The 15,000-nt window shown below is 52.8% G+C and overlaps 1 protein-coding gene across 1 annotated transcript in view; it reads left to right on the forward strand.

The window, feature by feature from the left end:
- LOC136369877 (pre-B-cell leukemia transcription factor 3) overlaps nucleotides 1-15,000 on the forward strand; it is a 97,641-nt gene that overhangs the window by 74,754 nt on the left and 7,887 nt on the right. Inside the window, exons 2-4 of the mRNA XM_066333003.1 lie at nucleotides 2,992-3,233; nucleotides 6,960-7,150; nucleotides 8,899-9,034. Coding sequence (XP_066189100.1) covers nucleotides 2,992-3,233; nucleotides 6,960-7,150; nucleotides 8,899-9,034 — 569 coding nt within the window. The remainder of the gene's footprint in view (nucleotides 1-2,991; nucleotides 3,234-6,959; nucleotides 7,151-8,898; nucleotides 9,035-15,000) is intronic.

Genomic DNA, 15,000 nt, shown 5'->3' on the forward strand with positions numbered 1-15,000 from the left:
AAACAATGTTTTAGTGTCTGTTTATGTGGTTTGTCTAAATCACAGAGATACTGAAATGCACGGTGTGCTTAGAAGCAGATCCCAAGCAGCGGCACAGTTGCTTTTTGTTAACCCCCGAGGCGCTGGGTTGGAGCCCCAGGTGCCCACGGGTGACGGGTGGTGACCGGGGTGGGCACGGCAGCCCCGGACCCCGAGGGGAGCTGAGTGGGGGGCCGTGGGGCCGTGGGGCTGTGGGGCCGTGGGGGCTGTGGGGCTGAGGGGTTGTAGGGGCCATGGTGACACGCAAATATCCTCTAGTTTCTAACCCCATATTTCAATGGGGCCGTGGGGCTGTAAGAGCCATGGGGCCGTGGGGCCATGGGGGCTGTGAGGCCGTGGAGGCCATGGGGCTGTAGGGGCTGTAGGGGCCATGGGGCCATGGGGCCGTGGGGGCCATGGGGCCATGGGGCTGAGGGGGCTGTGGGGCCGTGGGGCCATGGGGCTGTAGGGGCCATGGGACCATGGGGCCGTGGGGCTGTGGGGACCATGGGGCCATGGGGCTGTGGGGCCATGGGGCCGTGGGGCCGTGGGGCCGTGGGGGCCATGGGGCCGTGGGGCTGTGGGGCCATGGGGCCGTGGGGCTGTAGGGGCCATGGGGCTGTAAGGGCCATGGGGTTGTGAGGCCATGGGGCCGTGGGGCCGTGGGGCTGTAGGGGCTGTAGGGGCCATGGGGCCGTGGGGCCGGGGCTGGGCGCTGCCCGAGGCCGCTCCCTCGCAGCGCTGTTGGCGCCGGTGGCTCTGCTGGGAGTGATGTATTGTTGTGTTCTTTCCCGTCCGTGCTGCACCTTAATTCCTCGATGCATTGAAAGGTCAGTGAGCTAAACAGTAATAAACTCACAGGGTGATAGAGTGAGGGATAAAAGAGGGAAACAATGGCCACCGAGTGTGAGCTTATATGTCAAAAAATACATATATTACCACTGTATTCAAATCAAGAGTAATTTATAAAGGCAGGTGCTGGTAGGAGCAGCTTTATTGCCGGCGTGCAGCAGAATGCTCCTGTGTGCTGAGGGGCCTGCGAGCTGCTCTGGCTCCTTCCCAGACAACGTTGGGAGTGTTCGACCTGCAGCCAAGGGGCTGCTGCTGACGAGCCATGTGTCTCACTGGTGACAGAGTTCATCAGTTTTGCAGGCCCCTGCCCCCAGGGACACCAGACACTATTAGTTGTGCTGATCTGCTTCATATAGTTCATAAGGAAAGCTCTGAATTAACACACAGCTTAATTCTTGTTAGAATTAGTTAATCAGCTCGCGCCTTTGCCATTCAAATGAATGATGCATCTCACTCAGGGGCAGGATAAATGTTGTGTCCCCACACACACTCTGTCATCCCTTTGCCTGTGGGTGTCCACAGGCTCCTGTGCTCTGGATGGGACGCTCTGGCCGTGGGAGCATCGTGTGGGATGAAGACGAGCACAATGCCACCCTGTGCCACCGGCCCCCGAGACACGCTGGGTTGTGTGCGAGGCACCTGAGTGCCTCCGTCATTGTCCTCATGGGCTGAGCTTCTTCCTGTTGTGCTTCAGGCCCCTCGCTGCCTCCTGCAGTCTCAGTGCAGCGTCAGCTCCTGCTGTTACACCTCGGCGCCCGCTCACTTACTGTCTCAGGTTTGCAGAGGAGGGGATTTGGAATATTAATTTGAGTCCGGGTGGATCGTGTCCGTTCGGACAAAGCCCTCTCACTTTGGCCTGTTGATGGAAGTACACGATGCAGGAATCACTGCAATTGTATCAAACTATTTTGCTGCAGGTTTTGGCTATGCATCTGCATTTGGGAGCAGAGTGGAGCTGTGATGGGATAGTGGGAGGGAGATGAGTTCCACAGTGAAAGCAAAAATGCAGCTGAGGAAAAGCAGCTGGAATAGAGCACAGTTAACATGGACTGAGAAAGGGTCCAGAAGCTAAAAGGAAAAACAACAGTAGAAATCATTGATGAGAAGGAAAGGAGAGCTTGAGTGGATTAAAACCAGGTTGTTATTGATCATGCTGACAACAGAGCAGAGGAGGAGTGTGACAAACAGGGGAACAACTCACCAAGGAAATCACCCCTGTGTTACGGCACAGGAGCTGTGCCAAGGCCTGGCAGATGAGGGAATGAGGGATGGGTGCAGCGCTCCCTTGGCCAGGCACCACCACCCCTGCTGCTGCAGGGACTCCCCCAGGTGTGGCACCATCACCTTTGGGTGCAGCACGGGTGGCCTGAGCCATGCCAGGGCTGTCCCCAACATGTGTGTGCCAGCTCAGGGACACTCCGGGACAATGTGTGGTGTCATCAGCTTGTTCCTGTGGACCTCTGAACAGGCAACAGAAATAATTTAAAGGGATGATGAGACATTTTTATTATTCCCATGAAATTATATGGAATTATAGTTTTAAATGGAGGTGACAGGTTTAAAATGTGTATTTTAGAGCAAAATTAATGCCTTGTGCTTTCTTGAGTTGGAAGGTGGGCCAGTGGGGGGGTCATCTCCCACTGCGTGTCCTCCTTGGGACAGTCAGTGTGGAATCCTGTGCTGTCCCCAGAGTGCACACTGCTGGTGCCCAGGTCCATGCCTGGCAGCTGTGTGTTGCTGGCACATCTGGCACAGCCTAGACAGGTGCTGTTCCTGCTGTGTGTGGGAGCAGAGAGGGCTCCATGGCACTGCCATCCCCTCAGCTGGCTGGATTGTGTCTTACGGGGCTGGCTGTGGTCTGGGGCCATGCTGGGGCCGGGCTGTGCCCATGGAGGACTGGGGCAGGGCTGGGGCAGGGCTGGGGCAGGGCTGGGGCAGGGCTGTGCCCATGGAGGACTGGGGCAGGGCTGGGGCAGGGCTGGGGCAGGGCTGTGCCCATGGGGGGCTGGGGCAGGTGGGTGTCACAGAGGGCTCGTGGCAGGCGTGCACTGAGCGGTCAGCGGCCGGACAGATGCAGAAGTACTGACTGTATTTTCTCTTGTTCTCTCTTTTCTGCCCAAGGTTTGAGCATCCGAGGAGCCCAGGAGGAAGACCCTCCGGATCCTCAGCTAATGAGACTAGACAATATGCTTCTGGCAGAAGGAGTCTCAGGTCCGGAGAAAGGTGGGGGATCGGCGGCAGCAGCCGCAGCCGCAGCAGCCTCTGGAGGGTCTTCAGATAACTCTATTGAACACTCAGATTACAGAGCCAAATTGACCCAGATCAGACAAATCTATCACACAGAGCTGGAGAAATATGAACAGGTCAGACATCAGCCTCTCAGTTGTTCGTGTACCTGACACTGCTCTTCTCTGCTTGCCAGTGCCCACCACTGCCCACTCTGGACCACAACCCTTCCTCCCCTTCCTCACCCCTCTGCCCGTAGAGAGCACAATGGGAGTCTTGTCAGGCTCCAAGGAGCTGCTGGCTGGAGCCAGGACTCATGTCTTGCATGCCTGAGTGTTTTCTGTTGCCTATAACTGCACAAGAGCAACACCCAAGCCTGTGTTTCTCCCCTTTGTCCAGCCCATAGAGGGAGAGAGGAGGAGAGATGTCTGTCACTCAGTGCCACCTTCTGCCCTGATGAGGTCTCACACAGCTAGGTCTGGCAGGTTGGGGAGCACAGGCAGACAAGGGCTGCATTTACCATCTCAGCCCACAGGCTCCTGGAGCAGGTGGCAGGAGACTGGCACAAGGCTTGGCCACGGCAGGTCAGCTAGAGCAGGTTGGAAGAGAGTGGGCAGTGAGGCGCCAGCAGAGCACCTGGCCCCAGCTTTGGGACAGGAGCTAGGGAAATCCTGGTTCAGGCAGATGCCAGCTCAGTGTCTTTGTTTGGAGTGAAGAGCATGCTGCAGAGACCTGTAGGTTTGTGTGCACCACTGGGACCTGGTGACCCAACACATTTGCCGTGCCGGTGGCACTGAGAATGTTTGTCACATGCTGCCAGGTGCCAGCAGCACCGTGTGTCTCAGGTGCCAGTGGCACTGCCTTGTCTGTGCTGTCTCTTTCACTGTGTTGTTCAAGTGGAGAACAAATAACTGAGCAAACACCTGTCAGGGTCTTTGTGCAAATGTGCTGCTCTCCCCTGAGTCCCCAAGGCCCCAGTAGTGCTGTGTGGAGCCCCGAGCTCTCCTGGCCCTGCCGGGTGCAGCTGTAGGGTTGGGATGGGGGTGGCAGTGGGATTAACAGCCCCACACAGCAGCAGCAGCAGCGTGGCTCATGCAGGCACAGCCACACAGGCTGCAGGCAGATCTGGGGCAGAGAGGCGGCAGCTCCGTGCTTGCAGCCGCTTCCTGGCAAACATCCTTGGACTCTAATAAATTTAATGACGTGGGGGAAGCAGGAGCATTTTTTGCCCTGTAGCTCCATTTACAAAGGTTTCGGCTGAAATGTCACAGCCATCCGTCCACACCGCAGGAAGTTTTGGAGGATGCTCAAATGCTGCTGGAGCAGGAGAGAGAGGTAGAGCTGAGGATGAGACACGCACGCTTCCCCACGGATCCTGACACCCAGCCACGTCTGCTCAACAGACATACGATGATTTCCCCAGCCTGGCAGCAAACTGTCTCCTGCTGGTTTGTCTCACTGCAGTGCCCGAGAGGCAGCCAGGGCTTGGCATCTCAGCCTCTGGCGCCACAGGTTCTGGGAGGCAGGAGCCCTCCTGCAGGGGGGAGCCCGTGCCGGGCACCTGCCCTCGCTGCAGAGCCGCTCCTGCCATCCCTGCGCGGGCACTCTCCGTCCCACGGCAGCAGGAACCAGAGCGCCGTCCTGGAGACGCTTCCCAGGCAGAGTCTGATCCTGATATTTGTTGCCAGTCAGGGGAATGCACTCAGGAAAAAAAGAAAAAAGGGGAAGAGAAATGGAAAGTGTGTCACGCCATCAGCCAGCGCTCCCTCGCCGGGCGCCGGGAGAAATGGCCACGCACAGGCAGCGCCTTCCATAATTTACAGCTCCTATAACAGAGATGACATATTGAAAGCTATCTGCTGTAATTACACTGAAATACATTTTTTGCTGTAGGCAAAAGTACTGTAAGGGTCCCAGGCCTCCCGGAGCAGCTGGGAACCCACTTCCCAAGTTCACAGATGTCTCCTGAATTCACCCGGAATTGGGGTGAAGTGTGGCAGCTCAGAAGCCACCACCAGCCTCACAGAGCACTGGCTGTCACCCTGCCCCTCAACATTGTTTTGGGCCATTTCCTCTCTTTTCCTGTGCAGTCGTGATGAAGCACTGAGGCAGCAGGAGCATCCCTGCTCCTACAAGGTTTCTGAGCAGGTTAACAAGGCCATCACTTATAACCTGACATTATTAATAATATCTCAGGCACCAAGCAGAGGCCTGAAAAATAGTCCTGGAAAAGGGATCAAGTAGCTTGGACACTATAAATAAACAAGAGAAACAAGACAAAGCATCAGAGTCTTCTGAGCTTCCTCCCACTGTGCTGTGTGAGGCAGCTCTGCAGATGGAGGTGCTGGTGGAGATGAATTAAACCCAGCCTCTCCAAGCAGTTGTAGCCAAACCAAGTCTCATCAGGCAAGTTAAGCAAAGTCAGGGAAAGGTTTCTGCTTCTTGAAAGCAAGAAATTAATTTTTGCTTTTCAAAGTCTAGTTTTTGATACTGAATCTCTTACAGAAAAGACATACCTGAAAATATTTCTACTGTAACAGTTGCCATTTTTATTGTACTTTAAAATTGAATTCCTGGGATCTGAAAAGAAGGGGGCTTTATGGCAAACCCTGTGCCTGGAACATCCATCCAGTGCCAAACTCTTGGGTTCAGCTGTATTTTGGAACAATCAGAGCTGCTGCCTGCTCTTAGGGGGAGAGCTGCTGCATTTTGGTGCCTGTGTCCCCATCCCTTCTGCGCAGCATTTCCTGGGTGAGCCAAAGCTGGTGCTCCAGCTGAGGGCTGGACCTGAATGGGTTGTCCCCTGATGAATGAAGGAATGTGTCAGTGGGAAGTGAGGGCGAGAGGTGTGGAACTCGGCCGTGGGAGCACAGGGCTCTGCACCGGGGCTCGCCCAGCGCCGCCTCCAACGGGTGCTGCGAGGATGTAAATTAGCCTGTAATTTACTTTCAGTAGTGTAAAGAAAAAAAAAAATCACTTTGCCTGAAGTGTATGCATCTTTCTTAAGGGTGTACCCAGATTTTAATTATCTAAATGTAAATACTTAACGAATTTTACTTAGAGTAATGAGCTAAAGTGCACACTACATAAATGAGATGTTCTAATTAATCATGTATGAACTACTGGTTTAAAGAAAAGCTATGTGAATTCTGCGAATGTTGGGCTATTGCCAAATTGCTAATCAGCATTTGCATTCATAGATGGCTTCACTTAATAAGTTGTGAGACGTTCAGCAAATGTTATAGGAAATTATGAGGTTTTAGATGCATAAACTTTTCACTTTGAACTCCTTCCCTCACATAATCTATTAAAATGTTGGAGAATCCTTGAAAATGTGATTGTCAGACATGTTACATACATATTTTTCAGCCTGGCTTTAGAGGGAAGAGGGGAGCTAGCAGAGGTTTTGGCAGGTTCCAGCCTGCAAAGGGAAGGCAGGACAGCAGGATGCGTGGAGGCTCAGACCAGGGGGTTCCTGGTGATGGCTCACTCTGAAGTTTATGGCAACGTGTCACAGTCTGGGAGTGACAATTGAGGGCTCCCCTCTCACACCCACCCCTGCCTGCAGCTGGTACAGGGGCTGATCCCACTGCTCCTCTCCAGAGGGGTCTGGCTGGGGACATGGGGATGGGGAAATGGATGAGCAATGGTGAGAGCAGTGCTGTGGTCACTCGGCTCCCCTGGCTGCCTCAGGACAGCTGCAGGTCTCCTGGGCAGGGTGTGGGATCCTGAGGACACATGCATGTGGAGGCCATGTGAGGGTCCCCCAGCCCCCAGTGCTGCCTTCCCCCAACAGCTAGGTCACAGCTTGTGTCCTTGTGGGACAGCACAAACCCACCTCTGAGCCTCTTCTTCCTCCACAGGCATGTAATGAATTTACCACTCATGTAATGAACCTCCTCAGAGAACAGAGCCGGACACGTCCCATTTCTCCCAAGGAGATTGAAAGGATGGTGGGCATCATTCATCGAAAATTCAGCTCCATCCAGATGCAGCTCAAACAAAGCACTTGTGAAGCAGTAATGATTTTAAGATCAAGATTCCTTGATGCCAGGTAAGGCAGAGGCAAGTGCCCCTGTCTCTTTTGGGGGGAAGCAGTAATTTCTGGGCAGCCCAGTGGAGCCTGGCCATGGATTGGTGCCCCATGTCAGGACAGGGATAGGTGGGAGAGGTTGCTCTGTCCCAACAAAAGCCTTCATCCATAGCTGCTGTGGAAGGGACCCCCTGCACAGTAGGCTTGCAGAAGCAGCAAGGTCTTTTCTACAAATTTTAGTGCAAAGACTGGGCTTGTTTTCCCCACCTTGGACACCTGCATCACCGTTGGAGCTCGGTGCCCGTCCCCAGGACCCACAGCCACCTGAGTGTGCTGCTTGCTCCACAAGCTGCCGGGAGGCAGGCAGGCGTGGGTTAGGAGGGGGTTTTGGCACAGTCAGAATCGTTTTGAAGCCTGAGGAGGTGGGATGGTGATCCCCATCCCCTTCACAGGGCTCCTGTCCCAGAGCAGGACGCTGGCAGCTGGCGGGGCCGTGCAGAACAGGGAGGAGCAGCAGGCAGCACACGGAGCCTCCCTCCTCCAGCAGCTCACGCTTCACACCTGAAAGCTGTGAGGAGCTAAACAAGACCAAAATAATGTTATTAACAAGGAGGTCACTGGCAGGTGTGGGAAATCAGGGTAATTGCAGGCAGTTGGAGGAGATGTCTATGGAGAGCTCCAGGAACGCAAAGGTAGAGCCTGCAGATGTACATTTTAAAGTGATTTCTTTAAAAAGGAGGAAGGTAAATAAGGCAAAATGAGCGGAAGCATAGTAATGAGATAAACACAGCTCTGGGGAGGGAGCCTGCCTGCTCCAGGATACAGCACAGTTAGCAGCGCCGTGATACGCGCTGGGGATTGCGCTCGGCTGCCGGCTGGCCTGGGGCGCCGGCGGTGACTGCAGCAGCCCTGGGGGAAGGAGCTCCAAGGAAATGTTTAACTGGAGCCTTCCAGAGGTGTTCTGCAAAACGAGAGCAGCCCTTGGCACGGAGGGGTGGCACTGCAGCTGTGCAGGCGCTGCCACCATAGCCCCGTTGTCTGCCACCACGGCGAGGGCTGGTGGCTCCTGCTGGCCGGAGCACGTGTGGGTGCTCTGTGCAAGGCTCAGCGAGGTGACACACCCTGGGGCCTGTCCCGTGCTGGGCCAGAGCCTGGGCCCCGTGCCACCCATGGCAGCAGGGGGCACAGATGGGTCTCGCTCACAAAGCCCTGAAATCCACTTGCTGCTGGAAGCCAATTAGCTCCGGGAGGGCCATGTGAGGACACATCAGCACGGCTGCCCCATCCTGCTCTACTGTCCTCACCCTGGGGAGCTGTGCAGGGCCCACTGACCTGTGCTGGAGGGATGGAGGGAGGTCTGTCAGGCTGCTGCTGGCACAGAGGACTCCGTGGCTGGGAGCTTTGGGCTGGGCTGTGTACCTGGCTGTGGAGGAGCCACAAGGGAGGCTGCTGGCTCAGCACCCGCTTTATCTTTTCTGCCACAACATGTGAACGTGGCCTGTGCTGCCATGAGATGAACCCTGTGGGGAGGTGGGGCTGTGAAACCAGAGGCAGAGTGCAGGGCCCCGTGGGGCTGGGTGCAGGACGTGGTGTTGCTGCCTGCCGTGGTGTCAGGGAGGCCAAGGGGGTCAGGGTGCCAGCACAGCTCTGCTGTGTGGCTCTGGGCTGCAGCACAGACTGTGAAATGTAGGCTGCTGCTCCCCATCCAACCCTGCCAGGGACCTGCTGGCACCTGGAGGAACAGTGGTGTTCTCCTTTTCTCGTTTCAGACGGAAAAGACGTAACTTCAGTAAACAAGCCACGGAAATCTTGAACGAGTATTTTTACTCCCACCTCAGTAACCCCTACCCCAGTGAAGAAGCCAAAGAAGAGCTGGCAAAGAAATGCAGCATCACGGTATCACAGGTAAGCAGCAGGGAGTCAGTCCTGACCCTGCACCCACAGTGTGTCAGCCTCCTGCTTCCCCTTGCAATGCTGCCATCTCAAAGTTTTTTCTAAGCCAGTCAGAAATCCAGCCTCTAGCTATGCTGAGGTGACACAAGTGGCTTCTCTGTGGCAAAACTGCATTAAGCAGATTTGTTCCTTTTACCACACATAACAGCTGTTACTGTGAAGTTAATGCAAGAAACCCAGCACCTCCCCAGTCAAGATTGCTGTTGCTGGCTGCAGCTGCTTCCAGTGTGGGCCAATGTACCTGTACAGCTCAGCCTGGTGTCTCTCAGCAGTGCTCAGGCTGATGACACCATTGAGTTTCCCTTCACCAGGCAGCTCAAAAAGCAAAGCACCACTTGGCATTCCACGTGGCCTGCATGTTTGCTAGGAGCCCCAATTATTCCCACACAAATCTGCCTTGTACAGCTTGGGGAGGAGTTTGAACTTGTGTGGCAGGGAAGTGCCCTGCAGTTTGCAGGTTCTCCAGCCACGCTGCTCCCGTGGCAAGGCCGGTGTGCTGGCTCCTCCCTGCTCCCTGAGCTCCCTTATCAATATTTCAGGTCCTTGAGAGGAATGGTGCCTGCGGCGCGTGTGTTAACTATTCATGATTGCAGGCTGCAGTATTGGCATTATTAGCAACACAACCTTTAGCTTTATAATTAAGACCTGAGTTGAGATTTACTTTATAGGCCTCCATTGAATGCATGAAAAATTCAGGCACTTTATTGAAGAGTTTCGAATGAAAGGCTGCCCAGCTCCTCCAGATTTGGAATTCCTTGGCTTTGGCTGCACCCACAGTAGCAGCCCTGGCAGAACTGCCCCAGGACACGTGTGTGTGCCTTGCCTTTTCCTTGGCACACAAGTCTCCTTGCCTTTTCCTTGGCACACAGCACATGCCCTGCTCTGGCCGGGGTGGGAAGTGCCTGTGCTGGGTGCCAGGGGAAGGTGCAGGATGGGAACAGAGGCAGTTTCTCCCAGGCCATTTACAAATAGCTGTGGTGATGGGCAGAGAGTGTTTGAGGGAAATCCAACACACTGCTTGTTCTCTCTCACCTTGCTCCTCCATCTCACCTTGCTCCTCCTTAGCGTCACACAAGCGAGTGCAGCCCCGCAGGGTGCAGGGCGGCCGAGCTGCTCTCCCCTGCCCTCAGGCATCCCTGCGGCTGCTCTGGATGCCTGGAACCAGCCAAACAGCCTGAGAGCACACGAGTGCCACGGCACTGTGGTCTGCAGCCTTAATCCTGCTGCTGCTTTCAGTCCTTGGCACGAGATGGTTGGTGGCAGTTCCTTCAGTAAGTGGGGTCCAGAAATCTTCAACGTGATCCGAGGCAGCCTGCTGTATAGTTGGGAGAGGCCGTGCCATCAACACCAGCTTAAAGAAACCAAAAGTTCTTCAGTTCTGGTTAATGTAACTGGGGAAGATGATAGGGGAAAAAGCCCATCAGACCTGCTGAAGAGCTGTTCCCTCAGCACCCAGTGGTGAGCTGTGCCTGGCAGGCTCATGATCCCTTGGTGTGGATAGATAAAAAGACAGATCAAGATAAGGCTGAAGTGACTGTAGGAAATGAGATGGAACATTTGAGAAGCCATAACTGATTGCTTCTAGTGCTAATAGATCTGATTTCTTTCTTAATTGGTTGTTTGATAAGATTTAATGTATATGCTGTAGAATGAAATAGAAGGCAGGCAGATGGTCCAACAAGCCAGCAGTGGCAGAGAGCCTGTGACAGGAATATAGGTTTGTCTTTTTAATATTTGATACAGACATGAATTAGTTGTTTCTTGAATCCATTAGGAAGTCTGAGTGAGCGATGGGAGTAGCTGCACTGTGTCCTCCATAGCACTGCATCCAGCAACCTGCTGGGTGACATTGCCAGCCTGGTACAAGGGCAGTGCTGCCCACCCAGCCTGGCCCCAGGGATGCAGGGCAGGGCCCTTGGGCACAGCTTTGGAACTTTGCTCTGGCAGGATGTTACAAATGACTTGGAAAAACGCGGGTTGACATTGTAAAGCCTGGAAATGGGGCTGTGTATCATGCAATGGGAGAGGAGCATGTGTCAGAGAGAGGGAGTGCCTGTGATCAGCTGGGTGCTTGAGTTCCTGATGGATCTGCTGTCACAGCTAGAGAGCATGAATACCATGGATAGTCTAATCTTTGGTTTGCAAAGGCACTTCCAAAGGCTGCATGGCAGTACTGCAGGGTTAGCTGCTGTTTTGTAGGTCAGACTGGGCTGGAGGTGTCTGTCTTTATACTGAAAAGGGTGTGTATTTTTGAGGCCATGTAGTGGAAGAGCTCTGAGCAGGCACTACAGAGCAGCCCCCACACTGCTCTGGTGACTGACAGCAGAACTCAGAGGATGCAATCCAGAACTTGGAGTGAATGGAGCAGTCACTGAAACCCTGGCAGGAGCAGCATCACAGGGGACAAACAATGGCATCCGAGGAAGTGACTGAGCTGCACCTCGCTCAGGGCTTTCATGGAAGATCTCTTAAGTGTGTGTATTTTCAGCCTTGACCAAGTGTCCCTTGGACCTTGCCGTGCCTGTCACCATGCCCCATTTACCTCCTGTGCTGCAAATACCCTGGAGGGCCAAGGAGCTGGAGGAAGGAATAAATGATATTAAGGGATGGCTTTCCAAACTCTGGAGCTGTTGGCTCGTCTTTGATGAAGAGGCTTTGTCTTTTCCCTGGCTGAGCCAGGCTCCTCTGTAGCCTCTCCTAACGATGATCCCGAGTGTTTCTCTCTTGTACTGTCAGTGCCTTGTACATGCTGGGGGCAGATTCATGGCAGAACATTTTCTCCCTCAAACACTTAATTAGTGAGTGTTTTGGGTCATCCTCCCCCCAGATTAAGCTGCTGACTGAAAATCCTGCTGCCATGGCACTTTACTGAGCTGCAAAAGAAAATTGTCTCCCAGAATCGTTTCATCGCAGGTGGGAGATCGATGGTTTCAGTTTGGATATCGGTGTTTAAAATAATATGTAGAGAAGGTTTTGCAAGAAAAACATAAAGGCAAACTATTTATTAAGATGAACACCTCACACAATTTCATTTTTAAGAGTGCGGAAAAGGTAATTCTGGGGAAAAAAATGTCCTTAGCAGAGAACATTGTCGGCTGTAATTTAGAGCTACCCCATCAGCGCACATTGGAGGGAGATAAACTGTATCGTCTGCTCTCCCCTGCCATGGCTGCAAGGCTGATGTTTTATACTTTTGCAGATGAGCCTCTTTCAGGGTGTCACAAACAACCATCAGTCCATCACACGGGCTGGAGACAGGGCACAGCCAGTGCTCAGAGCGGGGCAGTGGAGTACAGCAATAACATTTTTCACTGCTTCAAACAAAAGAAGGATGTGGTTGACAAGGGAATATATTTAACATTGTTTTAAAGAAAGGATGCAGGAGCTGGTTTCCAGCACCTCTGGCCCCTGCTGCTTCTGAGTGTTTCTGTGAGCAGGTGGACAAGGAAAACTGTGGATGGAAGGGCTCTTACCCCTAGGACTTTATGTGGGAAGCAAGGAAAAAAGCTACAGCATAGTAAAATAGTTCTGGAGGTAAAATTCTTGAGTTTAGCTCATAGACTGTAATTGTGCAATATTGTTTTTTAACATTTTTTTGTTTATACCATGCTGTAGGTGTGGCACATAGACTGTGTGCTACAAACATGGAAACACAGTGGAAAGATCTCCACAATCCATGAATCTGTAGCTCCCTAATTCCAGCAGTGATGCTCTTGCATCAGCTGCGTCTTTGCCGAATGAGCACTGATTTATCCCAGGAAATCACCCACTCTGGAGACACAAGGCAGGCCTGCCCCATCCCAAATCCCACATTAGGCATCTTGATGATTTCAGTAATAATTTATTGTCTTTTCATTTAACATTGCAATTAACATGATAAATAAGTGCAACAGTATTGTTTGAAATGTAATATACAATTAAGCCAAATTAATTAATTGGCCTTCAATGATCAGGAGGAGAAAGATGTTCATTGTTTTTTTTATGTGAAGAGATAGTTTGTTTTAATGAAAAATGTGTTGTGAGGCAGCTCACGATGGAGGCAACTTCCATGTTTAGGGTGAGCATGGGGCTGGGTGAGGAGCTGGGTCCTGGCGCTGAGTGGGGAGCCCAGCACCTGCACCCCAGTCTTCCCTGGGACCATGGCAGTGCCAGCAGCACAAACCAGGTGAGGTGTGCTCCAGGCAGGCAGGGAGCCTAAAATCTGTCTGGCACAGCTGCTGGAGCAGTGGCCTGGCCCTGTCCTGGCCATGTCCAGCTGCCTGTGGCAGCCATGCTCGCCCAGCTGTGGCCACAGTCCCCACATGTCCCTGGGTGTCCCCAGGTGCCCGTGGGTGCCCCCGGGTGTCTCTGGGTGTCCCCACATTCCCCAGGCTGGGGCACACTCTGCCCTGTGCCGTGAGAGCACAAAGAGTCCTTGGGCAGAGGGGACAGGGGTGGTGACAGTGGCACGGCGCAGGGCAGGCGTCGGTCTGAGGGAGGGTTTAACATTTCTGGATATTCATTTTGATGTGGTGTGCGGGTTAAACATAACGTACGAGCACTGCTCCTCTCATTGCTTCCAATTAAACCTTGCTTGTTAGTTTAACCTCTAGGTAATCCCATCAAACAATTGATGTCAAGGAAACACTGCCCACAGTGGCTCTGGATGAGTGGCCATTAATTTTAATTGCCTTGATATTAAAGATTAAGAAGTATTGGGACTAGCAGAATGGAAACGATCTGATGTCAAGCAAATCCACTCGTTGAGGCTTCCCCAGGCTGCTGGTGATATTAAAATTTTACTGTGAGAATTAAATAAACCTTTATTAGTGATGGCTGTTGTTTGATTGGTCCAGGGGCGTGCATAAACAGAGGGGTCTCGTGCACATCCGTGGACAATACAGTTGATGTGCAGAGATTCCTCAATTATGATACTGTTAATAAAGCGTAATCTGATTGTACACAATAATTATTTGCTGGGTTTCATTAATGTATTATTGCTTCTCTGACTGACAAGGTGATATTAAGTGCAATATATAGAATATGGCGGAGTATTATCAGGGGAGCAGGATGTATAAGGTGCCTTCCACATTACTGGTAAAGGCCAGAGGTTTTCCATTAATTGTGGTTGAACAAAAGCTGTGCTGCATCAAATACAGCAGGATTTGACTTCTGCCTCAGCAGGATCCTGAACTGGTGCTGAGACAGAACCCCAGCCCCTGCCACACCCTGTGGCTGCCTGATAACCACTGGGCTGTCACTGGTCCCTTCCCCTCTACTGCTGGAGCAGTTTTTATTGTCTCTGCTGTGTTGGCCATTGTCCACGTTCCAAACTGGGTTTGTTATTTAGGAGCTCTATTACAGCAGCTGAAGTTAAACAAAGCCCCTAAGCACGATTGTACAAACTTCCCTGAGCGGCTCCAGGCGTGACCCCTGTGAGGGTTAATGGCCGGTGCCCTGGGAGCCACCTTGGCTTCAGTACAGCATCTTCAAAGGGACATGACAAAGTGACTTTTCAACCATTATTGATTTATATGATTCCTTTCATTTTCAGCCAACCAAACACGATTCTATGAGTGGGGCTGCCAAGGTTGTTCCAGCCCAAAAATAAAGAACAATTGCTCTCACTGCCCGCCCGCCCTCAGTCAAGCGGACCTTGGTCCCCCCTGAGCAGCTTTCTGGGTCTTGCACCAGTTTTGTTGACAAATGGCCCATGGTGCTAGGGGACAATGCTGTGGTACAGCAAGCTCTGGGGGACGTGCAGTCATCAGTCACTTGTTGGGCCCCAGTTTGCCAAGAGAGCAGCAGAGCCAGGTCTCACTCAGCTCCATGGTGATGTTTAACTGATCCGGGTTAGTGCTCAGTTACCTGGAGCAGGTATGGGTTGTGTTTCTGACATCTCAGAATGGCATCTCAAAGGGATCCTGCTTTGCCCAGCC

This window comes from Sylvia atricapilla, chromosome 19, assembly GCF_009819655.1.
Source record: "Sylvia atricapilla isolate bSylAtr1 chromosome 19, bSylAtr1.pri, whole genome shotgun sequence".
NCBI lineage: Eukaryota > Metazoa > Chordata > Aves > Passeriformes > Sylviidae > Sylvia > Sylvia atricapilla.